The following is a 27,680-nucleotide window of genomic DNA, read 5'->3' as shown; positions in this document are numbered from 1 at the left end:
CGCCGCCCCATCCCGTCCCCTCCAGCAGAGCCAGCCGTGACACTGCCCCTCCCCCAGACCCGGCTCCCCCTCCGGACACATCAGCAGGTCGCGGCCCGCCCTCACCAGTCGCTAGATGAATGGACTCGGGCGGGCAGGGCGGGACGTGCGCTGGGCAGCACGGGGGCTCATCCTCAGTGACACCGGGGCAGGGCCAGGGCCAGGGCCAGACTGCTGCGGCTACCCCGACACCTCAGGCAGAGACAGCCGGTGCCAGCTGCTCACAGCAGGGCGCAGGGACAGCAGCTGCCCCACTCCCGAAGAAGCAAGCAGCCGATTGGCCGAGGCGCCACCGCACCTCACGCGCCGATTGGCTGCGACTGTCGACTCGGCTCCCTCCCCCACGACGGAACCCGGATTGACTGACAGGCCGGGTCAGCGGGCGGGGGGGGTGGGACACGACTCGGACTGGGCGGGTCTAGTGGGCGGGGTCTGCTATGATGGACTGTCCCGCGGTGTGCCAGGGTTAAGTCAAAATGGCCGCTGCAGGTGCGGTGGGCTGGCGAGGCACGTCGTCTTGTGAGTGAGGAAAGATGCTGGAAATGGTGGGGAGGCAGTAGGTGAAGGGGAGAAAGCTGAGGTGTTTCAGTGTCTTTTTCTGTCAGTCTTGAGGAGAAAAGCAATGTGGCTGGCTGTAAAGAAGGAGGATGGGTTTTTGGCGAGGCAACACCTCTCCAGGAGGACTCGAAGTTAAATAATCAGTCTGCGGGTCTCTAGAAAGTAATGAAGTTGAGAGAAAGCATCGAGAGGGCTGTGTCGAGGCAGATTGTCTTACGCCAGTGTAATTTCTCTCTCTGACAGAGCAGGTAGCCTAATTTATATGATACGGATTGATTGTTGTGAGGGTTTTGACAGCAACTCAGGAGGTAGTCTCATAAGCCAACTTGGTAGGTGCACAAGGATTTGAAAAAGTGCTCTTGTAGAGTAATTACCTACGGTTCACTTTGCGTGTGTTTCAGGTAAACTCCATGATGGCTCAATTCAATTCTACTTTTTAATTAATATCTTGGATGATGTGATAGGTGGTACAGATTACAGATTAATCTGGAACAGGATTAGGCTGTAGTGTTTTACAGTGGGAGTCTAGGAACCAAGAGAAACAGTACCTAACATAAAATACAGGGTAAAAAAGTCATGCATCACTTTTTCAAACGTATGGAAATATATTAATAATATATTAATGCCAATGGCCAGAGTTCCTACATGTTTCTTTAAAGCCACAGTTTTATCCCCTGTGTGGTGCAAGCATTAAAAGACTTTAAAACAACCTAGCTATTTTTTAAATCACAAAACATTTGAAGTTGAAAAAAGCTATGTGTGGTCTTCAACAGCAGTTCAATTTGGGGAAGATTGAGTAGAAGTAGTAAATAAATGAATCTCAAGCATTTCTACCTGTGCCATCTGACCCAGTTAATGTGAATTGTGAAATCTGCTTTTTGTATGTCACTGTATAAATGTTTGGTTTGCCAGCAGCCATTCACCATTGTAACTAACCCTGCACGCTATGTGAAATCTATTTATGCATTTTTTTCCTAGTGATAGCTTCTTTCTACTTAAGTCATAAGAATGCCTTAGAGGTGGCCTTGCTCCAAGTACACTGCCAGCTGGCCTAAGAACAGTAATGACCATCTGGGGATATACAGAGGTTCAAATACAGCTGAAGTCAGTCATAAACAATGCTTTGTTGTAGAATAATGAATTCAAGTGAATAGCTGGGACAGGCACGCTTTAGAGGGGTAAACAGCACAGTGGAAAGATCAAGAGGCTTAAAGTAGAACAACGCCCAAGACAACATGAATAAATTCTATATGAGAAAAATAATTTCTAAGAAGCTGGACTGCCTCTCAGGTCTTCCATACAAAATACTACTGTAAAGAATAGAAAAATACAGCAAAGGACACAGAAAAGTTAGAAAATAATACTGAGCCATGAACAGGACCTGCTGGAGTCTGAGTCAGCCAAAACCTTGACAGAATAACCAAAGGCTTTTAGCAGTGGGTTTCAGTACAAGAGTTTGATCTCCTTTACAGGACGTTTAATATTTTTATGGAAAAATAAGGTATTAGCTACTTTACCTATCGTTTATTGTTCAGGCTTTTCTAATTGTCCCCAGCTCATAGGTCCACAATAGAAATTCCTGCTATCTTGTGCTGCCTCTGCAAAAGCAGCAAACTAATGAATACCCTTCACAGAATCAGGATGGTGTAGTTTGATTTGCAGAGATATGTTGAGGTTATAAAGTAACATTGTAAAACAAACATAGCTCAAACAGGTTAACTTGAGCATCTCTTTAAATAACTGGTTTTGTTTTGGGGTTTTTTACCAGTGGAAAATGACAACATTGTTGTGGAAAAATACACTATTTTACGCCTTTCAGAAGAAATTACAGGCAGTGGAGATGAAAGCCAGTAACGAGTCACTGAAGAGTCTTTTTAACTGGGTAGTCCGACAGCCAGATTTGTGGCTTCCTGAAGCATGTAGTACGTGCCTGACAGTTAGAAACTGTTCATTTTTTACTTTTTTTTTTCAGTCTGTGGTGAAAAGGTGAATTATCACAAATAAACATGTAATTATCTTATTGGAAAAAATGTCTCTGATAGCCGTTGTAACTTTTTATAGCAGCTCTAGACTTAAAGTCAAAAATCCCTCAAAAAATTGAAAGAGAAGCACTTAAAAAGGAAAAGCAGTATACTTGCCCATCTTCAGAATTGGACAAGGAACATCAATTTTGAGAGGCTTAATTAGCCTACAGAGTGTATTTTTTGTCTTAGTATGCATCTCAGTTCATTGCTTGTTGAAGGGTTATAGATTGACTGTGCTCCAAAAGTGTATGCTCATTTAAGGTTAGGGGAGATAAATCTAGGCTATAGGGAGGACATTACCCCATTAGGAAGCTTTCTGGAGACCTATGGATCCTATCCATCCATGCAGGGTAGTCTGCAGAAATATTGAGGTAAAGTTCCATGCCTTGTCTGCTGCACCAGACTTAGGGTAATGGAGGAATTAGAGGAGAAGATGTAAGCGACAGTAAGGAAAAAATGTTCTGTGCATTTCATGCTATCACTGTAACGATCTCATAACAGATTTCTGAAATTTATTCTGAATGTTGAAAAAAGATGGTAATTGCTTTTATCAGCCAGTAACAAAAAGTTCAGTCTATATATCAAAAATGAAAACAATTAATTTTTTCCTTTTCAGCTATACTAAGTGTCAAGTGACAGATTTCCCCTTTCACATTTCTATTTATGTGCCTTAGCTGGCCTAATTATTACCAGTGTCCTCTGGAGCCTTGAATAATAATTCTTACTGGCAGCAGTAATACTCTGCTGAAGAAAAAATTAATCTGCTCCAGGCTTACCTTCTGCTGATACTAAATAAGTTCCTCATGATCTTTTTAAAAACTTGATGTAAAGAGTAGGTAAATGTCCAGTTTACAGTACAGCTGATTTTTTCTGCAGCTATTTGGGCTATGTTGGTGCTATCCCTGAACAAGGCATCTGACACGCTCGTCTGGCACTCTGAGAGCCAGATATACTGGCAGTAGCATCCCCAAAGCTGCTGCCAGTACGGTCCAGCTGCGCTCAGTCTGGGTGGCAGAGGGTGCCCACCTACTGCCACGTGCCATGCGAAGTGCCGTGGGTCAGGATGCATTTCACAGCACTGGGCACAGCGGGATGCAGCCTGTCTCCAAGTCTACCAGTGTGCTCTCTGCAGGAGTTCATGGCCCGGCTGAAGTGGTGCCTGGGGACCTGGGTTGTCTTGCTCCAGCTGCATGACCCTGCCACGAGCAGCTGGAGTCACCACTCCTGACCATCTCTGCAGTGACCCACCGCTGCTGTGGGAGGTGACAGTTCCAAAAATGGATAGCCCTGCATTAAACAGTATGTTGGCAAAGATAGCATGGCATTCCCTTTACATCACCTCCAGAACATGTCTCCTCTAGCCTTACCTTACTTCTTTCTAGGTTGTCTCTGGGTCTTAAAAACCTCTCCTGAGGTTTTTTAATCTTCCAAACACTGATTTCAGAGTGTTTGGGAGATAAAAAAACTCAAGAGAAGAAAATCTCCACAGCTAGTGGACACACCTTTGCACTTACCTTGCAGTGCCATCTACAGTCGAAAAACTCTTCTGACACTCAGATGACACCACAGTATTGTTTGGTTAGCAGCTTGCAGGCTTAGCAGATCAATTCTGCAACAAAAACTATAGCACTGCAGTTTTCTTCACAAGCGGAGTTTGTCGAGTGGAGGCTCAGGACTCCAGGCAGTGCTCTTGAGCTAGTCTCAGCCATGCTAGTGGCTTGCTGAATATTGCATCAGGCAGTGGGGAGAATATTCATCCTTCCTCACTCCCAGCATGGTCTGTCTCCATGCGGAATCAGAATAAGCTCCTCTACTAGGACTGCTGGAAACAGGAACTTAACTTACTTACCTGCTTTAAATAGTCCCTTGTATGAAGCTATTTCTGGACATTGACTCCCTGCAAAATAGGGGGGAACAGGGCTATCTCAAGTGTGTTGAAACCTATGAATGAAAGCTGGTATAAGAAATGGTAAATATTTCAGTACTTAAAATTTGAGATTCAGTTTTGGTTTAGTGTATGATGAAATTACAAATGAAGATGCAAGTGAAACTATAAAAGGCATAAGTAGAGCCTCTTTTTCTACAATTTTTAAAACAAAGACATGCCAAATTGGGGGGGGGGGCGGAACTTAAAAACAAAAAAGGTTCATTTTTTCTCTCAAGTAATTCCAACCTACCCAGCTATCATTTAGGCCCACTTTAAAAAGATCACATGTATGTACATTGTAGTCCAGACAGAATATATGAGGAAATGTATAGAATATCTTTTTAAAAGGAAAGCTTTAGGGATTTTTGATTAATAGCTTTCAACATTAATTCTAGCAACTTTGGTACATCTGTCTGAGTTTCTGCTAAGGATTCTAATAGCCAAAGCCAAGCAGCAGCATATCTATGAACTGCCATTCTAATGGGTGTAAATACGATTTTTCCATGACCTATCACCATAGAACCGTGGTCATAGAGTTTAAAGATACTGAAGATTTATAAGCGTTTTTCCATTATAAAAAATTGCATCTTCATATGCTATTCAAAGTTCATTGAAAATAAAATTCAATGTAGTGGTTGATTAGCAGTTGTGATAGAAATGATTATTTGCATTATTTGTTCTGGTTTCACAAAGAGGATGCATAATATTTGATGGATATCATACATTCTGCTGATTTGTCAGTTTTGATAAAGTAATCCCAAGTTTGATGTAATTGTTTCTGATTAATTATTTAAATTTTTTTACTTCCAGGTATGAAGACTGAAGTGGACTTCTGTCTCCTCTACCAGCACTGGTTGCTGCAGTGTGAAATCCCAGTATCAGACTGCAGGTACAAAGGGGTGTTTTAATAGAACTGCAAGCCAAAAGATCATAAATGCCAGTGAGACGGCATGGACTGAACAACAGTAGTACAAAAAACACTCAGTTCTCTTCTGCTTTCTTTCCCAAATGGACAGTAAATTCAATGACCTGGTTCTACATCATTGACTAAGACCTCCAAAAAAGGGAGTCCAAGGAATACAATTGTAGCATATCTCACTGCACTCAAAGTTGTATCTCATTTTCATAAAAGTTTGCCCTCAAGAATCAAGCCAGCTCCTATACTTGCATTCATTCTAAACTCTTCAGTGCTGCTGAATGTATGCTGTCTATAGGTATGCTCCTCTCTCCTCTTCTGTCTGAGAGGATACATCTCATGCTGCCAGATGGTGAATCAAGGTGATGATCCACATCTTCATGACTGGTAGGCTGGATTTTTGCAGTGTAGTATACACACCAGAGCACAGTAGCACAAACATAAGCAAAAATAAGCTATTTAGAAAACAGAAAATGAAAAAAGAAATTGTGGGGTTTTTTTTCCCTGTCTTTTTAAAAATATCTTGGTGGTTGAATAGTTCCTATTAGTTCTGTTCCTTGAGACAACATTCTTCTCCATTCACTATACCAGTTCCCCACAAAGCACAAATTCATAGTCCTTATGCTCATGTAGTTTGACTATGTCAGGCTAGCTTAAAGAACTCTTCTTTCTTGGAAGATACCAATCTCCCTTTATGGTTTCACTATACAGGCAATATTTTTAAGTATGCAAAGGGCAAATCCTTCTTAGCAACTGAACTAAAAGAATGGACTTCTTCCCCCAGAGCAACACAGATGGCCTCATCTAGAAGTAGTCTCTCATCTGTTCTGGATGGAAAAAGTCTTCAAGTCGCCTGCAGGGAGGCCTCCCATAAAAGTACAAATCTGTGGATCAGTCATTAATCAGTGTGTGAAAGAAGGTGCTGGCTAGCTGTACAGCTAAGCTCAGCTGCTGCTGCTCTCTCAAGGGCCTCGTACATATTTTGCCACTAGATGACACTGTCGAGACACATTTGTTGTCCTTCCATCCTGCTTCTCCAAAGGTATTCAGGAAAACCAAATTAAAAAAATGGCAAGATGTATTTGTCAGTAGCACTTTGGAAAGCCTTATTCTTAAAAGATGAGGGGAAAATACAACTGAAGAAGCTAAAATTTCTGGCGAAATGGTATAGTTTCCTGAAGTAGAACCAGGGAAAAATGTTTTCAGACTATTAAAAGCAAATGAGTTCATTTTGTATTTAGATGTTTTAAACAGTTAAGGTGCCGTTTAGAGATAGAGTGAATTTTTTTCACCTAATCACAAGCCTATTCAAATATTATAGACTCAAAATTAGGGAGAGAAGGTGGCGTGTGAGATTTCTATTTAATTTAGCCAGGAAAAAATACTATTTTTTCTCGCTCAGATGAGAAACCTCTATTCCTTCTCACATGAAAGACAGCTAATAACCAACAGCCAGGAGAAAAAGAAAGGAACCCATAAGCTGAACCATTCTTCCCCCTTCTTTTCCCAATAGGGAAGAAAATGAGAAGTCTCCCATTACCCTGAAGGTATTGTGTGGAATAGGACTCCATCCAGCTATTTGATTTGGACTAGAGCAAATTTGCAATCCTATTTCTAGACCTTGAAAACTGAAATCACCCCTTAGTCATGTGCAGTTCTCCTTCTGACATAGAATGTGTCCACATGCTCCTGCATTTGTTTGGTCTGGTGGTTATCTGAACAGCTATTCTGTGCTAAATATTGCTCAGCTCCTGCCAAGGTACCTGCAGGCAGCAGGACCGTTTCCAGGCTCAGGCAGGCTAGCAGAACAGGGAGACTGACCTGAAGTGCCGACTGAGAAACAGTGACAATCTGCTGTAATTCTGATGCTGTTTTGAGCAAACATGAGACTGTTTTAATTTGGCACCATTTAGAAGGGAAGTAAAAGGACTTGTGCTCAGAATCTGTAAGTGGCAATTCAGTGAATGTTCAGTACTTCGAAAAATGAAATAAAACCTGTAGTATTTGAAATTCAAAAAGATGTTTAAAATGCGGAGACATTCATTCATTCTTCATTATTAAAAGTCTTTTTTTACCATGCATACATCTTCCCTAGCTGTTGCTGCTTGACAGTTTGGTCAGCAGTAAACTGCTTCCAGAATGTGTAGCTGCTACTTCTTGAAAAAGAGTCTTATCAGCTTGGTGCTTTTAAAAATCTTTTTTAAACAGCACAAACCTGTGAGGGCAGGTTACGTACAGGATTGGATTAAGTTTTTACCAAGCTGGTATTTGCTCAGATCAGTGAAGATATTGTAGACCCACATCACTAGATCTACACTACATACTGAAGTGATGTGGATTTCAAAAATACTCCTCTTTTTAACCCAAATCAGACCAGATCTTGTTTTCAGCAGAACCTCACAAACCTGCTTGAGCACAATTGAGCAAGCTGCAGCACAGAAAAGGGAAAGAATGTCTAGGGCAGAGGATAGGATGGAGAGGCAGGAATTTTGTGAGCCAGCTTTGCCAACAAAGAAAACGTTGCAGACTACACCATAGTCTGTTACACAGCTTACAGCACCTTTCCGACAGCTTTCTATCAGCAATAACACTGGAATACTAGCATAATACTACCCAGACCAGAAATGGATGTTTTAGCAGAGGTATGTAACATTTTCCAGATAAGTGGTAAAATACTTCAAAATCACTATGACAGCCAGGAAGCTCCAAGTCAGCTACCATACTAATTCTATTTCAGCTGCTTCATATAATGACAGTGTAAATGTAATAGCGACCACCATGAGTACAGACTCCTTCTCCTGCAAAACAGTAGAGAAAAAGATCAGGTAAGAAAAATTCACAGAAGAAAATGGTTTTAAAAAGAAAGAAAGACCAGAGGCAACTCTCAGATATAAGTGCTGGGTGTCAGTTCACCCACTGATGTTGTGGTTAAGAAAACCTCAGAGGCCTGCCCTGCTCACTGGCTGGGGCAGTGGGATCCCTGGTTGCAAGACCCTGCCTGCCCCAGGGAAACCCCTGCCACTCCAGCCCCCAGCCTCACTGTGCCCTGACATGTGCTTTATCTTGAGGAAGAGGTTGGGGAGAGTAGGAAGAGCTATTTTGCCGCTTTTTATTCCCCACTAATGGTCGCTTCTTTCTGAACATACCCGTTTGTTTGCCAGGTACTCTTTCTTGCTCTCTCAGCTCTATTTTTATAGAAAATAGTAGGAAGAAATAAATAAAGATCATTTTTCATGCCAAAGCTCATTAAGCAAATTTGGTTCAGCTCCCAAAAATAGAGAAAAGGAAAGGGAAAAAAGTAACTCAGGAGCCTGTTTTTCCCTGTACTTCAGTAGCATCCTTAATGAGCTGACCTGTGAGAAATTATTTTTGTCTACCTTTTAGTTGCCTTAGTTCAGCAATGTCTCACCTCAGCATTGTGTTATGTCTTGACTCAGCTATACAGCCGCACCACAAAACCTTTATTATGTTCTTACCAGTGCAGGCATATTTTATACTAAGTGGCATTATGCTATCCTTCCACCAAAGCACGTGAAAAGAAGGCTGGGGCAAAAAGTACTCAGAGGTGGTATGCTAGATTAGAGACCCATTAAGGAATTTTCAAGTAACTGGTGGTGTACAGCTGTGAAAGGGATGAGACACAATACACAATTTTTGTAATAAACAGGTCCAAATTGATGGGGTTTAATGATAACTTGTAGCCAATATGATGATTCCCTGGTTACTCTGTAGGACATCACTGTTACAAGCCCTCCTCAGGGTTCTTTTCTTTCTGCAGCCTGCTTTTGTATGACTTAAAGCTTTGTGCTCAGCCTTTTTCATCCTGAGCAGATTACAGCCAGCTTTTTCTCAACTCCTTCCAACAAAGAGCTCTGTATTACCAGTACAGGCAATATCCTTGCTCAACCACATTTTCCCTGTCCTCACACGTAGCCAAACACCAAAGCTGGCATACCTTTATGCAAAGACAGGCTGGAGGGGAAGAAAACTTCTTTTATAAAGGCAGCTTCTGTAAAGTAAGAAGCTTAATCTGTCTGCTCCAGTCTCTTAAGGAGTATCTCCCTTTAACAGCTAGTAAATCTCTGATCTGGGACTCAGCTGCTCCTCACATAAAAATGGCATATGCCACTGAACCTTCAGATGCCTCAGCACCTACAGATATTTTAAACTCATAAGCACTCACAAAAAGTCATGTCCAGATGGTATAAGACTTAAACATAGTTTCTTTCTCTCCCTGGGACTTGATTATCTCCTATCTTGCTCTTTATATTGCTTGTTCTGCTTGTACCTTCTAATTTGTATCTCTCTAAAGCATTGCCATTTTGGTAAGGTGACACTATAGACACACTGTGAGTGGCTGCATAGTATATAAAGTAGGAGAAGATTAGGTCTGTGGTTCCAATCTGTCCTGCAGAAGGAAAAAACAATCTAGAGAGAAAAAGAGAATAGGAATTACCAGCTGCCTAGGACAGCAGAAGATAAACAAAACTATTATTCTCCCATCAGTCAAGGAAGCAGAAAAAAAATTTCTGCAGTAAACTCAGACACTTCATCTAGGATTGCTATTCTCAGATCCCAAAATGTAGGTATGTAATGAAAGAAAGTCCACAAAAATGTTTTCAGGAGTTTTTCCTGAAAGCATATGAACCAATGTCATCCTCTTAACTTCACAGGGTGCTCAGTCACTCTAACAAACATCAGTGATTCATTCTATAGCACGCTTGCATGGCACTTACCAGTATTTACCTATGGACAGCAAGCACAGCATATAGCTGAAACACTAGGTATCTGCCTCATGCACCTGAAAAACTGGTAGGGAGGTAATTTCTCTCAATGCAAGGGAGAATACTCCCAATGCATCTCTCATGCTGCAAGAGGAGTACAGAAAAGATTAATGCTTCTGAATAAGGAAGCCAGGCTATCAACAGCTGCCCATGCCGCTTGCGCGATGAGAGAGGAAAGCGTTCCTTTGTTGTCCTTTGCCTCCTGGGGGACATGACAGCCTCCCCATTAAGACTACAGTTGCTGGAAAAAATTCGGGTCTGTGACTCTGTAACATGTCTAATTGGTCTTTTTTACCAATATGTGTACTAAAATCACGCAGCAGTAGATATTTATAGTGCTTGTGAATAGTTCAGACATACACACATACATACAGCTTATAATACAATTGTATACACCAATGCTAGTCAGACTTTGTACATGCAGCTTAGGCAAACAGGGCTGACTCAAAGTACGACAGCTATGACCCCTTCACAAGCCGTTTTACCTTGGAATACTTTTTTGTTTCCCATTAGATCTATCCCCCAAGCCCAATCATATCAACATCTTAATTCTCTAAAGTAAGATAACCACATAAATCCCTATACTTCTTATGAAGGATTTAGATAAAAATGAAAGAAGGAAAAAAAATTTGCACAAGGTTATACCTGTCAGCTTTTTCAAAATGTATGTTTTGAAGCTATCCTGTGAGAAATGCTGATAATAACAAAAACTGATTCAGCTGGGTTCATAAATCTGTTGATTACTGTGAAACATTAATACTTCATGCATCTGTTACACTGTCTAGTGACTGCTCTTTATGGTGAGACAAAGAAAAGCATTGGACATCTCCAGGATGCTTTACACATCATCACAGAAGCTTTTTAACAGCTGAAGAGCTACTTTGTCCATAAGGGGAGTATCAGAGCCATGGAAGTTGTAGACACATTTAGGATACCAAAGTACCAAAAAGGAACAATGTCAGTAATAAAATGGTGTGACCTAAGCAATGCAATCTGGTGAATAGCTTTAATCAGGCTCCCAGAAAAGCCCAGAAATGGAAGGGAGAAACTAGTAAGGGACAGGAACGGCTTAAAAGAGCTCAGCACTAACTCCGCTTGAATGGAAATCAGTGCCTGCCAGAGGAACAAAGCAGGATAGTTTTTTTAAAAAAACAGTACCTGTACTACTTTCTTATTCGTTATCTGTTTTCCTAAAGTAAAATCTTCTCGTAGGGTGAGAAATATGCACTGCATTATCCCAAGGATCTAGATTTCTGTTACTCTTACACTGAATAACAGGCAAGTAGAAATATTTTAGTTGATACAAATGCTAGTACAGGGCTGATCTGCTTTGTGTCTCTGTACAGACGGTGCCCAGTTTGGAGTGCAGCTCACTTCATGGGACTCAGCTAGGAATGGAAATGTAACATATGCAGCTGTTTGTAGAATCAGCATTGAAATTTAGTCAAGCAGCTTCTGTAATTTTAAATCCGTTCTGACCCAGTAGAGTTATTCCCTTTCTATAATTAAGTCTATCATAACTGCAATAGGAGCCATATCTGAGGTTGGAGAAATGATACTTTAGCAAAAAAGAACATGATAAAAACTGCCTCATGAAAAGTGGAAAATATTCAAAGATATTAACTTTTTAAAAAGAAACAGTAAACAAGTCATTTAAGCTGTCAAAATAATCCTTTTCCTTATTTTCACATTATTGTGTTTATACAAAGACCATCTTGTAAGCAAAATAATATATTCTATAATTTGCATTTAACATTGCACCTGAAATAATTTCCACCCATTGGAGCAAAAGCAGGTTTTTTACTTCTGCTCCACATAATGCATCTGTGGGATTCTCAGGCTGCCACGTATTTTATATGACATGCTTATATCAAAAAAGAAAAGATTATACTCCATTCCTATAAAAATAATGGATCTCGGCATATTAACGCAGTGAAAGCAATCTGGTATGCAAAAGGAATGAAAACAACTACAGCAGGTCAATAAGGAACAAACAGTATAGGGAACAAAAGAAGCCAAAATAAGTGATAAATTTTCAATAAAATGAAAAGTTCTGGTTCACTTAAAACTTACCAAGTGTGGTCACCTCGTTGATTGCCAAAGCTATTTGATAGTGCATGGAACAGTCCAATGTAACTTACAGATAGGAAAAAACAACATTACCATGTTACATGTCAGGACCAGTTTCAGGTAGGCAAATGTCACTGCTAGTGAGGAAATGGTTAGTACAAAAAAAGGAACCTGTGGAGTGGCTGGGGTTACAGCCTAAGATATCCACACGCAAAGGCCTTCTGCTATGGATCTCCTCTCTTCCACATAGGATGGAGGTATATACATGGTCCCAAGCTCATTTACACAGGGGCAGCATAGATTCATGAGAAAGTAGTTTTGTACTAATCCAAAAATATAAACGAGCCTGATTGTATAAATATAAGACAGGTTAGTTTTCCAAAACCAGCAACGTTTTATTACTGCAGGTAAACAAGCCAACCACTGAGATACAGAAAGTCAATTGTAGGCTTAACGAACTAAAAATAGTCCCCTCAAAATTCACCTGGCATCTCTGCTTAAAAAAAGTTTCAGCCTTTAGCAAACATAATTTAAACAAAGAAAAGATGATTTGTTCAAATCTACTCCAAGCTCTGAGGTAAAGTTTTTTTTTTAATTAATTGAATTAAAAACTAGTTCTCTTCCCCATCCAACTAAAGACCTCTGCTATACACAATTAACACGTGTCTAGACATACTTAGCTCTCTTTTATTCTGAAGCTCAACATTTGACCTTTTCACACACTCAGTAGTGCTTTCTAGAAATTATCTTTATTTTTAGATTAAATAATTACAGCACTTCTTTTTTTTTTCCTCCAAGATGAAGCTGCCATTAAACAGCAATTATGGGATACACTCTCCCCATTCATATTTCACTATTAAAGGCATTGCCTGAACAATGAATAAACCTTCTTTAAGACTACATTTGGCAAGGTAAGACATGAGATTTAATAAGTGTAACCCAACTCATATCCTTTTTTTTTTTGCTGTATAGACTAATTAGTAAAATTTAGGCAACAACAAGAAATGCTAGTTCCATTTTTTCCCTATTCCCAAGGGAGATATTTTGATATTATACATACAACCTTCATTTTTAAGTAGTGCTATTCTACTCATCAGGAGTCTGCAAACAGTATAAATTTACCTTGTAGAGACACCAACTGTGAGTATTGCAGATAAGAATATCTCTGTAGCCAAGAAATAGTTAGAAGTCCTAAAAAGTGTCCTGACTTGAGAATTTAGTTACTTACAAGGAATAAATTAAACGCCTGGAACCACAACAAGGTTAGCATTTGCTAAAGTGGGGTTTTTTTTTCTGAATGAAGGATTTCATCTTCATACAGAATCAGAACCTGAATTCACATGCTGATGGATTATTCATTAGCCTATTATCAATTAACCTAGAGGAAACAAAGGCCTTAACTGAGGAAGAAATAATGAGAAGAGTTAACGTACTTTTGAGAAAGGTGAAAAAGATTTGAGATAACAAAATGATTGTTCTAGCTTTTGTGTTCTGTATCTCTACCAGTATAAATGGCAACTATAAAACCTGGGTATTACTTTATCCTATCTGAATTGGAAAACTTTAATTCTGAGCCTGCAACATAAGTAATTGTGTAAACAGACTAAAACATTTCTACTCCCATTAAAAACATCTGCAGAGTGTCACATCACCTGTGGCTTTCACAACTTTAACAGCATTTTCTGTCTCATGCACATCTTGTTTAAAATGCCAGTCCTAGCCTTTCTTGAGAGTTTTTCAACATATGTTTTCCTTCTGTACTTACACAGGCTCATTTTCTACACTGGTCAACACTTCCTAAAAATAATCACACAACACCCAGAGCAAATATCTAAGTAAGTGATGTTCATCAGCAGGCATCATACGGCTGGGGTTTATTTGGGTTTTTCAAAGAGATTTAGGAGACAGCAAATGAAGTAGTGAGAGTTAAGGCAAAGCACAAGCTTCAGTGATCCATCTGATTTTGGGGAACTGTTACTGCCTACCAAGTCACTAAAATCTTTTGGTTCATGAAACTGCGGCCAATAGTCCTGGCAGTCATCCTGCGCTCCTGGAAGGTGGTAACATGCTGTCGCTGAAAAGGAGTGTGATTTTAAGAGCATCCTTGAAAATGCCAAACCCTTTGTTCAGCCTGAAAGATAAAAGTAATTAAAGGCACCTCTATGTGGGCGTAAAAGACAAGTCAAGCTGTGATCTGAGAAACGTTCACAGGACAGACGGCACATACTCGAGCTAAGGAGTCAGTTATGGCCATGCAGGTCTCTGTATGTGAAGGAGCAGAAGAAAAAAGAGTTGAATGTCCTGGTGGGAAGCTGAGAGGCACTCAGCGCTTTCAGGGGCTGTAAGGGATGGATGCCACATTATGGTTGTCAAATTGCGCAAGGAGCTACGTGCTTCTCAGGTAGTCTGTGAAACCTCAGAGTTAGTCAATGGAGCTGATAAAGGGTTGCAAGCTGTATTTGATCGCTCTCACAAATTCACTAAAACAGACAAGACTTGTCCAGAAAGGTCCACAATGACATGGTCAACGTTTTTTCTCTTTTTGCTGTAATGAAAAAAGATTTCTGGCTCTGTTGATCATCAGCGATGTTAATGACACTTAAAGTTCTTCATTGATTCCAGAAGACTCAAGTTGGATTCTCTGTCTGCTTCTGAAGCCCTTTATTAACTTTAGATAGAAGAAAGCAATTTTTTTAATGCTGCTAATTATCAGCAAAATCATAGAGATGTATGCATGAAGGAGAGTTTTGAAAAGACATGTCCCATGAGAGTGATGGATGTAGTCAGGAAATACCAGTGTATGATTGTATCTTAAGTATTTTCCAAAGCATACATCTTGTATGCATGCTTAAAGATCAGCTAAAAATCAGGCTGTCATTTATTTTCCAAAACCATTTTCTCCATCAACTTTCACTCATGTTTGCCCTCAAAAACTAAGGGGTGGGGAGAGGGGACAGAGCATCTAGGAATGTACATTAATGTTAATGTGTGGCATTATTGTCCCAAATGCCAATACCCTCTGTACAGATTATAGACCAACTAACAGGCATGCTTTTGGTTTGCTAGAATATGGGTACAATTTTCCAAAACATCAAAAAGACAGAAACTGGGAAACTTGGGCTTCTTAGTATCAGTCACTTCTGAAGACAAAACTTAGAACAGCCTTTATCTTTACTGCAGATTTCACTGTAAGGCTAGAGATACCTGAATTATCTCAGAGCAGGTTAACTGAGATACTTGTAGCTCTAGCAACAGCTACAAAGAACAGCATCTGGCAGAATGTGCATTATACAGTTAGTTTTCCATTGGGTGGCTCCACTGGGTTTGAGGTACGCTAATGTATTATTTCCTGAAGGAAGAGCAGAAGAATACAGGCTTTTGAAACAGTTCTAGCCAGCGCTAGAGCTCCTAGCAGCATTAAATGAAATCTTGTCCAAGGCCAGTCTTTTTTTCTCTTGTGTTTTTCCAGCTATTGAATTTGCTTTTGTTCTCTTGCGACTCTGAACTGTGACTTGGCAACATGAGATTGGCAAAGTGAAGGGATTTTTCAAACTGATACTAGATGCTGGACAAACTGCCAACTGACTGGAGATTCAGCTGTCATGGCATATATAAAAGATACCTCTACTTTATGTAAAAGCAATAGATGATTATCTTTGTAATACTTTTTGAGTTTCAGTTGAAAACACACTGAAGAACAAATGAATGCATCCTGCCCTTTTTTCTATCTCATCTGGTTCTGTTTCCTGGCTTGCAGCAGTTCTGTAAAGGTACATGAGTTTGCAGTTTGTCTAAGCATGCTGGAAAGAATAAGTAAGTTGACTGGAAGGAATAAATGAAATACTGAAAGTGCAAAAAAGTGAGCAAGCTACTTTTCTGTCACTGTAGAATGGTAAGATTTAAAAAAAGTTTTACTTGCAGCTTCAAAAATGCCAAGGTATTATGCAATTCCTATTAATTGGAATAGGAATATATAAATGTAACAAGCCATGCCCCTGTATTTTTGCAAATACTAAAAATTGGCTTTTTCACATTAAAATTACTATTAAATACTGAAACTGTTTTCCATTCAAGAAAGCACTCACAGCTTAGTATCATTTAGCCCAGCTTAAATGCACCCAAGACCTCCACGCCCAGTGTGATCAGTTCCCAGTTATGGTAATAACTATCATCAACGAATTTGTATTAGAAGCAATAAAGCATATACAGCACGGAAAACTTCAGTGGAATTTTTTTTTTTTTTTCCAGTATGACTTAAAGATGATTTACCCATCTTAACAACTGCTTTCTGGCCGTTTCCCTGGCACCGCATTAATTTTAAAATGTCATGTTTATTTACTTGGTATCACCATGCTGAACTTCAGAATATTTTAACCTAGTTATAAAAGAAACAACTTTTGCCATCCCGGATCTAATTTCATGTCATAAATCTCTTCATGCAGGAAAGCTTCAGCAAGAACACCTTTGTTAGGTTGTCTTGCATCATCTCCTTTGGAGGCTTGGTCGGGCTGGCAGTCGTGACACTGCCACCTATTCCCCACTCAGCTGTGTTTCAAGCGATGCATCTGGGGTTTTTTTGTTTCAACATCGCATAACAAAAATATTTTAATTCTGTCTTTCAAAAAAGTGTGTAACTTGTAGAATCAGATTTCTTCCACTTAGGGGAACCCTTCTATCTGTGTGCTTATATTGCCTTGAGGTTATCAGCACCTGGAAGCTGTTTTTTCAGTTACTTCTTTTACCTTGTTCTTCCTTTTACCTTTTTGGGGTATGAATTGTAGGGAAAAGGGCATTGCGACCGTGAGCCTTCGTCTGTGCTGTAGGCTGTGACTGTTCTGTCCCAAATGTGAGTCAGAACAGTCTCAGTTAGTTTCTGCTCTCCTCAATCCCCATGAAATAAATTGCGAGTATATATGGTTCACCCTGGAACCAGTACGACCCTTCAATGTGCTCCCTATCCATACCGCATTTCTGTGGAGGTCATCTGCACCCAGAGAAGGGAAAGAGCTTCAGAAAGCCATTTTACCCCCTTCAAGGCATTTTTGCTCCACGAATGTGGCACAAGGAGGCCCTAATAAAACAAAGAAACAAGCCAACAACTTAAGCTGCGAGACTTTGCAGGACCTATATTGTGCAAGTGTGTTTCTAAGAGTTTATTCAACAACATCAAGCATATGCTGTGGTGCTGAAGTGCATTACAAATATATCAAAAGCTAAAATTAACGTGTTTAGCATTAGGGCATCTGTTGAATTTTAGAGTAGGAAGTTTGAATTCCTTAATAAATATTTTTAATAAATATTTGTTAATAAATATATTCATATGACCAGAGAATTTCATAACTACAATTGGTCAAAAAAAATTTCTCCCAGAAAAATATTCAAATACTTTTCCTTGTCATCTCTTAGTTATATTGTAGGGAAAGATAGATCAAAAATAGATTAAAAAAATCAAATGTTTTCTGTCTCTCCTTATGTTCAGAAATTACAAATTTAAATATTTTAGAATTTTGCCCCCTTTATTCTCATGTTTCTCCCTCTATTTGGCCACAGAATGTAACTGATTTAATTAGGTCTGCCGCTTCCCTTCCATCTTTTCCATTCTTTTGGCTTCCTACAATTGAAATCTTTCAGACCTAGAAAATGAAACGAGATGCTGTAAACTTTTAACTGTTTTACTTTTTTTAAAAACATTCAAAATACTAAGGATGCATAATTTTGTTTTGAAATTTCAGGTTAAAAGAGAAGAATATTACAACAAAGGGAGAATCTTTTGACGGGAAAATCTCTCAAGTGAAAAACATCAGCTAACAGTGCTCATGTTCATGGTACTGAAGTTTTTCTAGCTCTTGCTTGGGAAGTCCTTCAGCCACAAATCACTGGAGTTTTTGCAAAAATATTGGGGAGTTCATGTTTGTATGGAATTTAATGTCTTTCTTCAGCAACCTGTGTTGGCCACCATAAGAGACAAAATGCTGCACTAGGCGGACTTTTGTTCCAATGTCGTAACAAGACTTCAGCTCTTTTTCTGGCACTGAAGTTCTTTCCAGTTTATATTCAGGAATAATAAACCTAATGGGGCAGACCTCAAACCATTTGTGACATCAAATTGATAATTATAACAGACTTTATAAGGTAAAATGCACGTAATACCCATAAAGGATACTAAAATAGTTCAGTAAGCCCAGTAGTATTAACTTTCAATGGCTGGCTGGTGATGACACACATCATGCTCCATTATTGCATTAAATCCTTAAAACTAGCATATTTTTAAGCATGCAGACTTGGAGAGAGCTGACGTATTTTGATCATGATATTAATTTTATTAGAAAGAGAATGCCAGAACAGACTCCTCTTCTACATGTACTTGCAGAGGACCTTAAGATTCTTGGCCATGACATCACAGCAACAAAGAAGGAAAAATTAAGGACATGCTTTCCTTTCAAAACACTCAACCGCTCCATTAACTCCCTTTGCTTTTCCATCTCTCACCATAGTGGACTTATAGATAGATAGTGGACTTCCAAGGGATACAAAGATTGGACCTGAATGAGAGGTTCTTGTATTGAAGCAATAGTGAGAAATTGCACCAAACCACTAAGTGTTGACAATCACGAACTAAGGGAAGGAGATTCCCAAAGCTGCAAGAAGCGGTCAGGACAAGTCAAAGATTTGCCTTTCATACATACAGATTTACATACACCCACCTGCTACTGTGGTCTTTGAGACTCTTTTCAAGCATGGCAGAAATATAAGTATGTATTAGAGTTGTGTCTTCACTAGTTTATTCAGCTGATGACAGCACAGGGAACCTACTATGAATTCCAAAGTACTTTCTTTAACTAGGTACAGTAAACTATGAACCTACTATGAATTCCGAAGTACTTTCTTTAACTAGGTACAGTAAACCACCACTAATACAGTATACTAAGGAGACAGTTCTATAGTGTAGGCAAGCTTATTTTTTATGCAAAGCATGCATTTTTCTTTTCTGCATTTTATCGCATCATCTCTACCCACCTTGAATTATTATAACCAACTACCCTCTTCCCTGAGTTTTACAGTCTGCTTTCATACAGCAGTATCTTCTGTGGCTTTTTGCTTGGGCAAGCCATACCTTTTTAAAGTTAATTTAGTCTTTCCATATAAATCAGTACATATCTAGTCTCCGAATCACTTTTACTGCTCTTTTCTTTCTTCCTTCTTTCTTGTCATTTTTTTCTAGTTGTAGGATGCCAGAAGAGAATGCAGTATTTCAGGTGTAGTCACTGATGCTAACGGGGAGTTAAAGTATCATCTTCCTCCTTTGCTGACAGAATGTGTGACCCCCACAAAAAAATCACTGTCCTCCTTGTTCCTCCCACCCCCTTCCAATTTCTAAATACACATTCCTTTCAAAACACCTGGGATGTAGTAACCCAGAAAGATGCAGAGACTTTAGATAAAGCAGAAGGCTGGGAAGGCAAAGCAAAAGAGGAGGAGTTCAGTAGAGGAGGACTATATGAACCTACATGTGTCACGGTGGTCAAAAGCAGGTAACAAAGCATCAATGACCATGGAGGAAAAGAAGCAGGGAACCGACTGACCAGGCTTTTTAATCTTGTGTGTTCAATCCTACTTGTAACTAAGTGGAGGCAAATCCTAACCAGGCACCGAGGTTGCATTTTACATCTGCTTTGTCAGATCGTAAACAACGGCACAACGTGTAAGACAGTGGAGAATCAAACCCCATATGTTCTCAAATCTGCTAAGCCTTTTATATGCCTTTTTTTTTAAATGGGGAATTCATCAAATTCACCTCTTCCCTACAAAGACATTCAGTTTCAACAGATAAACATGTTTTCATGAAAAAGGCTTTACATGGAAATACTCCCAACTTGCAGTTCTCTGCGGTTAGAGCTCCCGCAGCCCTGCGTGTTGAAGCCAGCCACTCTTAGCCGCCAGGGAAGCAGGGCAAACCGGGAAACACCCTTGGCACTGCGAGTGGCTGTGAAACCTCAGCACAGCACAGCCTGCGGAGTGAGGAACGAGTGGGACTGTTTTCTGAAGTGTGAGGAACACATTGGCCCAGATTTCCTGCAGATCTGGGTTTCTGCTTTTCGGAGCCAGCAGGGAAAACAACATGTTTCAGCTCTCCCTTTCCCCCACCATAGCTAGGCAACCGCCCTAACCTATGCCATCTTTTGGAAGTCCCCTAGATACCAGTAGCAGGTATCAGCTGGAACCCAGCACCTCGATCCAACCAGGTGCCTTCCCCACACACTATAACTAAGACAAAATCACAAGTTGGCCAAAACCCAGGATTTTGAGTTCAGCATCCACTGAGAGGGACTATGCAGAGCAAGGCAGGTCACTATGGCAGAGAGCAACACCAATCCAACAGATAACCTGTTCTGCCGACTTCCCAGCATTGCCATCAGACTTCTAGATTGCTGCTCCTTGAAAGGACATCCCAAGTGGACATGAACAATATACAAGTTTGCCAGCTGAAGCCTGCTCACATAAGCCACCTTGCAGTGAGAATCAGAGGAATAAGAAGTAATCAGAAGGTGGGTCCTTTTGGTCCTTCAAGAAGGACTAAAATCAGAAGGCTTATTTTGCAGAAGGAAGAGTTTTACTGGCTGTAGTGATTTACTCTACATGGAATTTAGTCTAGGTCATAGAACTAAACCTTAAATTGTTAAAATGAAACCAATGGGGAGAAAAATGCCATTTTAAAATCCATATAGCAATCTATCAAAGGTAGCTTAAAAGTGAAAGACATGCATCGTTCCTGAGCAAGGAAAGAATAAAAGCAGGATTGAAAGTTTAGTGTGACCTGTTTAAGCATGTCAAATTCTTAGTTATATTCTGATGCACTTGTAAGTGGTTATTCAACTTGTCTCCTGTTGCAGATTCTTTACATGTCAGAGCATGTAGAGCTGGAGTATGACAGAGGGATGTGCGCACAATGGCAGCACCTGGGGCCCAGCAAGTCCTCTTCCCCAGTCGTTTTTCCCAGTGTATTCTTGACCCCAGCTCTGGTAGCCATCTTCACTGGAGGAAGTCACCATCGTTTCCTTCTCATTTGAGTAACAGGTTTTACCAATAAACCACTAACAGTTGTAGAGATGGACTTTTTGGAAACAAGGTGAGCAGGTAAAGTCTGTCTTTACAGTTTCACCAGTTTTCAGTGTTGTTTGTATTCAGGTGGGAGCACTTTGTTTCCTGTCATCCCTTCAATCTCCACATAAGGCATGCAGGGCAGGAGTCTCCAGAATTTACAACAATTTATTATTACACATACCCAGTTAACATAGTTTTAAAGACCCAAAAAAAGGTTACTTTTAGCTAAAATAATTTTCTGTTAGTACTGGGAAAGTTTAGTAAGTTTCCATGGTACTAAAAATCAACATTCTTTGTATTAGACTGACTTTTGATTTTTCAATATAAAAATGGATAGCATATAAGAAAATGTAAACATGGTCTTATCTTGTATAGCAATTAATGGCTGCATGATTTCCACGTATATGCATAGATAATCATAGGATTTATCCTGCATTCATAGTATAGAGAGTGAAAACCAGAACAGACCAGCAGATCATCTGGACAGGATGTTTTTGTGTCTGGAACAAAGTGCTAAGTTAAAAATAAATTACTTGAAGATTGTCTTCTGTATTGCTTCAATTTATATAAAAATTAATAACTATATACATAAGTTTAAGTGCACCTAAAAAGAAAACCGGAACATGAATGTTTATGGGTGTGAGCATGTGAATGCTGAATAAAACATTCAGACAAGAATTCATGGCAGCATTTGGTTGCCTAAGTATTTTTATGGCACCATTTTAAGAATTCTGATGGTGTTTCTTCAAATTAAGCCAAGTCCCGAGGGAAACAGAAGGTGTCCTTTGAAGGACCTGCTGGATCTCTCCATGTGAGGAAGCAGATGGAACTTGCAGCTTGTTCTTCCACTTTTGTGGGAAGATATTTTTGGTAAAAGAGAAGAATTCTGGTCTCTGTGCTACTGCTCACTTGGTGTATAATCTTTAGTACATCATAAATACCCTTCCAAGGCCACTTCCTATGAAGCGCTGAGTATCTTCATGCAATATTGAGACAACATAGAAACATTTCACAGAAAAAAAACTTCCCTGTTACTAAAGAAGAAAAACATTAAAAAAAAGATAGCTATTGCATGGAGTCCTACTCCACACTATTCCAACTCCTTGGACATCAGCTGGAGTCAGGCCACCCAGAATCTCATAAAAGGCATCCCGCATTGTTTAGTATCTGGCCAAGGGGTTTTGTGAACGTTATTTAGGATGGGATTCATCTCAATTAACTTAATTAACAGCCTTAAATTTCAGTGTCTAAAATAATCTTCCAGGTTTTCCTAAGGACAGTGGAGTGACATGAACACCTACAAATGCCACCTTACTCCTTGCCAAGGTGAAAGCCTTAAAAGGGGTATAGCAACTCCAAAAACGTCAAGCAGTATAGTTATCACAGGTTGTCCCTATGACTCTCTGCATTTCTTTAGGTAGGTGTCACATTTTCACTTTGGGGGAGCTGAAATACTGGGGTACTGATTTTCAAAAGCAAGCAGTTCTCATCGCTGTCACATGAAGCAAGCTTTAATCTTCTGGAGGACGGTCAGAAGCTTCCTTTGTGATTCCAGATGACCAGCACGTCACCCAGCCGCAGCCTGGAGCAGCAGAACCACCAAGAGACTGAAGCATTACCTCAAACCCCCCGCTTAAGATGAGCTTCTCAGTCAATCCGCAGGAATATCAGCGACAGTAACAGTTTCCTCGTGGTAAATTCTCTTCCAGTTTGAGTCCTTTAGCCAAGATGATATATTTTCAAATACTGTATTTTAACTCAGTCAGAAGTTTTGCATAAACTTTATGCAAAAAACTACGAGATAAGATTCTATGGGCTGTGCAATGCAAATTCACAAATCAATCAATTGTAATAGTCAAAACTGACCTGAAAATACACCAGGGTTTTTGTCTTCATTTTCCTAGTACAGATTACAAACATGTCCAGGAAATCCACTCACTATTAAGTGTGTTCACCAGAAAGTACCGTTTCCTTTTTGGAGTATGCCTCTGAGAAAGGTTGTTTTATTTAAACGAGAAGAGAGCAGATTAACAAGTGTTTTTCTTCCTCTTGCAAGCTTCAGCAGGCTTATCAGGTGCAATTTACTACTGGAATAATAGGAAACAATAGGAAAATATTTGTTATTTATTATTTGCATTACTGCAGCACATGCAAGCACCTGTCAGGGAGCACTCCACAAACACTGAACAAAACCATGTTCCCTGCCCAAAGAGCTAACCTGCTGTGCAGGGCAAGAGACACAGACCCATCTAGACAGTCATGGAGAGCTGGGAGCTACTAGGACAACTTTGGTCAGCATGATGAGCAGATCAGTGTAAATGCCTTAATTGTATTTTTCCATTAAAAATGACATTGTATCTAAACATTTTATAAAAAATGGGTATGGGTATGCTCAACAAATATTTTTTTCTATGATTTATCTCAGATATTTTGTTAGTATTTTCAGTTACCTATTTTTAAAAGCGTCTCCTTTTGGAAACTACCTCTTACTGGTCACTAAATTTCACTGTTGTCTAGTAGGCCCATTTTTTTTTCTTTGACTTTTTCAAAGAATTTTAATAGATTAGGAGAACGTGTCTTTCGCTTACAAAATGCAGGATATCTTTACCTATCTACTTTTCTATACTAAGACAGGTGTGTGGATCTGGAATGCAAATACCTTTTAACAAACTAAAAAATCCTGCGGTGTAGTGCCACTGTTTTTCTAACTCAACATCAAAGCAAGAACTTCCCAAACTTCTGGAACTGCTTGCAAGTCCAAGATCTCACTTGTATCACTGTTACTTCAGTCACCCTGTATTTCCTTTTCTCCATAATCTTCATGTAAAGAGCATGCTGGTCTATCAGCTAGGCAGCCCCTGCCTGCCACCCCTACCCCAGACTTTTCTGCACCGTAATACCACTGTCAGGCCAGAGAGGGGAGAACCACCCTACAGAAATCAGTGTTTTAGCGCATTATTCCCCAGATTCCGGGGCCAATTTTCTCAAGACTTCATACTGGATTCATCTGTTCATTTCCTCTATGGCTTTTGACAGCTGTTGAGATTTCTGCTGACTTTACCCAAAAAAAGAACCTAGTTGATCAGGAAAGCAGAAGGAGCGTAACTCTGACATACTGGGGAGAAGGAAATCTTGTGTAAGCAGTCATCAGAAGGGTAAGGAAAGCCCAAAGGAGTCCCAGACCCAAAGTGCTTGGATTCACGTTGCTGAAACTGGTTATGTGACTATACTGGTATGTCTTCTGTGTTAATTAGATGTTATTTAACTATCTTAATCACTTCATAGGGACCAGTGGCCCAATACAGCCCCCCTGATAGCTCCCACCATTCACCTCTTCCTCAAATGTCCCCTCTGTGGAGTAACCCAAGTGAGTTACTCTTCTGCAAAACAGCTTTTGTACCACCCGGATTGTTCAGCCATGCCCGGGCAGTCCTGGGACAGACACAGTGACTGAAACTGGTATTTTACGTACAGATAGGTATTTAGGCTTTTTCCCCACCATAATGAAGTTTAAATCTCAGACTTAAGCTGTCAATTTGCGGCTCCCTTCTTTTTTTTTTTTATTATTATTATTATTATTATTTATTTTAGGACCCCTAAAGATCCCGGCGGGTTTGGTTTTTTTTGCTTTAGTTTTGGAGCTTGTTCGGTGTTTTTTGTCGCTGGTGTTGCTCCCCTCTCCCCGAAACGCTTTCCCTGGATTGACGGGTCGGGGCAGCAGCCGGTCTCGCCCCGCCTCCACGCCAAAACCCGCCGGGGCCTGCGGACCCCCCTCGCCTCCTCCCCGCACCCGGGCCCAGGGCGGGGGCCGCGCCGGGCGGTCCCGCGCCGCCAGCAGCCGGCACGGCGCCCCCCGCCCTGGAAATCCCTCGGGATTTCCCAGTCCTGCCGGCCTGAGCGCGCCGACCGGGGAAACCGCGGAAAACGGCACTCAGCAGGGAGGCTCCGGCGCGACGCCCCCGGCCCCGGCCGCCGCGTCGGGGCGAGCACAGGTACAAGGCGGGGAGGGAGGCACTCGCTCGCCGCCGCCGGCTCTCCCCTCGAGGGGTGGCCGGGAGTCGCTCCCTGCCGAGCCGAGCCGAGCCGAGCCGAGCCGAGCCGAGCCGAGCCGAGCCGCGCCGTTCCCCCCGCCCCCTCTGCCGCGCTGAGAGGAGCTCCACGTGGAGCGGCTCCGCTCGGCGGCAAGGTAAGCCTCCGGCAGCACCACCTGGGCCGGGGGGCGAGGGGAGCGAAGGGCGGGCCAAGCCTACTCTCCCGGCGAGCTCCCGGGCGCGGCCGCTCGGCGGCGGCGGCAGAACGGGGCGTGAGGGCGGCGGGCGGGAGCCGGGCGGGGCGCGGGAGGCGGCGGGACGGCCCCTCGGGGCAGGCGCGGCCGGCGGCTCCCCCCGGCCGGGGCGGCGGTTGGTTTCTCCTGTCAGCGGAGGCAGGGCCAGGCGCGGCGAGGGTGGGCGCGGAGTTGGCGGCGGGGCGAGGGGCAGTCGGCGGCTCTCTCCGGCGGAGTTTGCTCCGGACGCGGGGCGGGAGCGGCGGCGGGAGGTGAGGGACCAGGACCGGGCGGGGCTCGGCTCGGCTCGGCTCGGCGGTGGGTTTTGCGGGCGGGAGTGTGCATCGGTCGTGGCGCGGAGCGGAGGGGAGAGCGCTGGGGCGGCAGGCGGGGAGCTGCGGGGCGCGGTGGGGGGCGGCGAGTTAGACCCTTCCCTACTCTCCGTGCTCCGCCAGCGGGGCCGCCGGCCGGGTGGGGAGGAAGCGGCGTGAGCTGGAAGCGGGAGGAAACTTGTTCCTCGGGGGGTTCCCCCGCGCTGCCTCGGGCGGGGGCCGCGGCCGCCCGGGCGAGCCACGTGTCGGGGTCGCGGAGCGAGGCGCGGAGTTGCGGGCAGGCGGGTGGGCGCGGGCGAGGGGAGCTGCGCCGCCCCGCCCCGCCGCTGCCCTCTCCCTTTCCTCCCCTGCCGCAGGTCTCGCTGCTGTGAGCGGAGTGGAGCCAGCCCCGGAGGGGAAGCGCCTGCCCCCGGAGAAGGGGCTGCCCGGAGCGGGCAGCGCCCCGGCGGGAGCCGCCCCCCGCCTCGCCTCGCCGCGCCGCCCAGAGCCGAAGGCGCCCGGAGGGGAAAGTTGTGTGCGGGGCCGGGCCGGGCGCGATGCCGGGGCGCAGCGCGCTCTGCCTGGGGCTGCTGCTGCACGCCCTGCTGGGCTGCGGCTCGGCGCAGCAGCCCGGCAGCTGCCCGGCCCTCTGCGAGTGCTTGGAGGCGGCCAAGACGGTGAAGTGCGTGAACAGGAACCTGACGGCGGTGCCGCCCGATCTGCCGTCCTACGTGCGCAACCTCTTCATCACCGGCAACCGTCTGGCCCGCCTGCCGGCCGGCGCCTTCCCCGCCCAGCGCCTGCCCGACCTCAGCGCCCTCAACCTCAGCGGCAACCACCTGCGGACCGTGGAGGCCGGTGCCCTCGCAGCCCTGCCTGCCCTGCGGCAGCTGGACCTCAGCGGCAACCCCCTGGTCTCCCTCAGCCCGCAGGCCTTCGGGGAGGGCGGCAGCCCGCTGGAGGAGCTGGCCCTCCGCGGGGCCCTGCACGACCATGGCGTCCTCCTGAGCCTGGCCGCCATGCTGCAGTCCGGGGCCCTGCGCAACCTCAGCCGCCTGGAGCTGACCGACAACGGGCTGCTGCTGCTGCCTGCCGGCATGTTCACGGCCCTGCCCGCCCTGCGGCAGCTGGACCTCAGCAACAACTCCCTGGTGGGCCTGCGAAACGTCTCCTTCCAGGGGCTGGGCCAGCTGCAGAGCCTCAACCTCAGCAACAACTCCCTGAGTGTGCTGAGGAACGGCACCCTGGCCCAGTTCCGTGGTCTGCCCGCCCTCCGGCACATTGGCTTGGGCCGCAACGCCTGGGTCTGTGACTGCGCCATCGAGGACCTGGTGGCCTGGCTCAAGGAGAGCGACCAGGTGGAGGGCAAAGAAGCCCTGACCTGCGCCTACCCTGACAAGATGCTGGGCAAAGCCCTGCTGAAGATCAATGGCTCGGACCTGAACTGCTCCGTGCCTGTAGACCTGCCTTCCCAGCTACAGACTTCGTACGTCTTTCTAGGGATAGTCTTGGCTCTCATCGGGGCCATTTTCCTGCTGGTGTTGTACTTGAACAGAAAAGGAATCAAAAAGTGGATGCACAACATCAGAGATGCCTGTAGGGATCACATGGAGGGCTACCACTACAGATACGAGATCAATGCAGACCCCAGGTTAACAAACCTCAGCTCCAACTCGGATGTCTGA

At 43.0% G+C, this 27,680-nt stretch overlaps 1 protein-coding gene across 1 annotated transcript; it reads left to right on the top strand.

The window, feature by feature from the left end:
* The first annotated feature begins 115 nt into the window (after positions 1 to 115).
* On the top strand, positions 116 to 27,680 carry TPBG (trophoblast glycoprotein). The gene is given in 6 exon segments (XM_059831732.1): positions 116 to 413; positions 5,359 to 5,437; positions 6,978 to 7,011; positions 25,572 to 25,606; positions 26,373 to 26,481; positions 26,484 to 27,680. Coding segments are annotated over 6 exon segments (1,752 nt in total).

This window comes from Gavia stellata, chromosome 2 (genome assembly GCF_030936135.1).
Source record: "Gavia stellata isolate bGavSte3 chromosome 2, bGavSte3.hap2, whole genome shotgun sequence".
Lineage (NCBI taxonomy): Eukaryota > Metazoa > Chordata > Aves > Gaviiformes > Gaviidae > Gavia > Gavia stellata.
The sequence above is the reverse complement of the archived record's forward strand: the minus strand, read 5'-3'. Positions and strand labels throughout refer to the sequence as shown.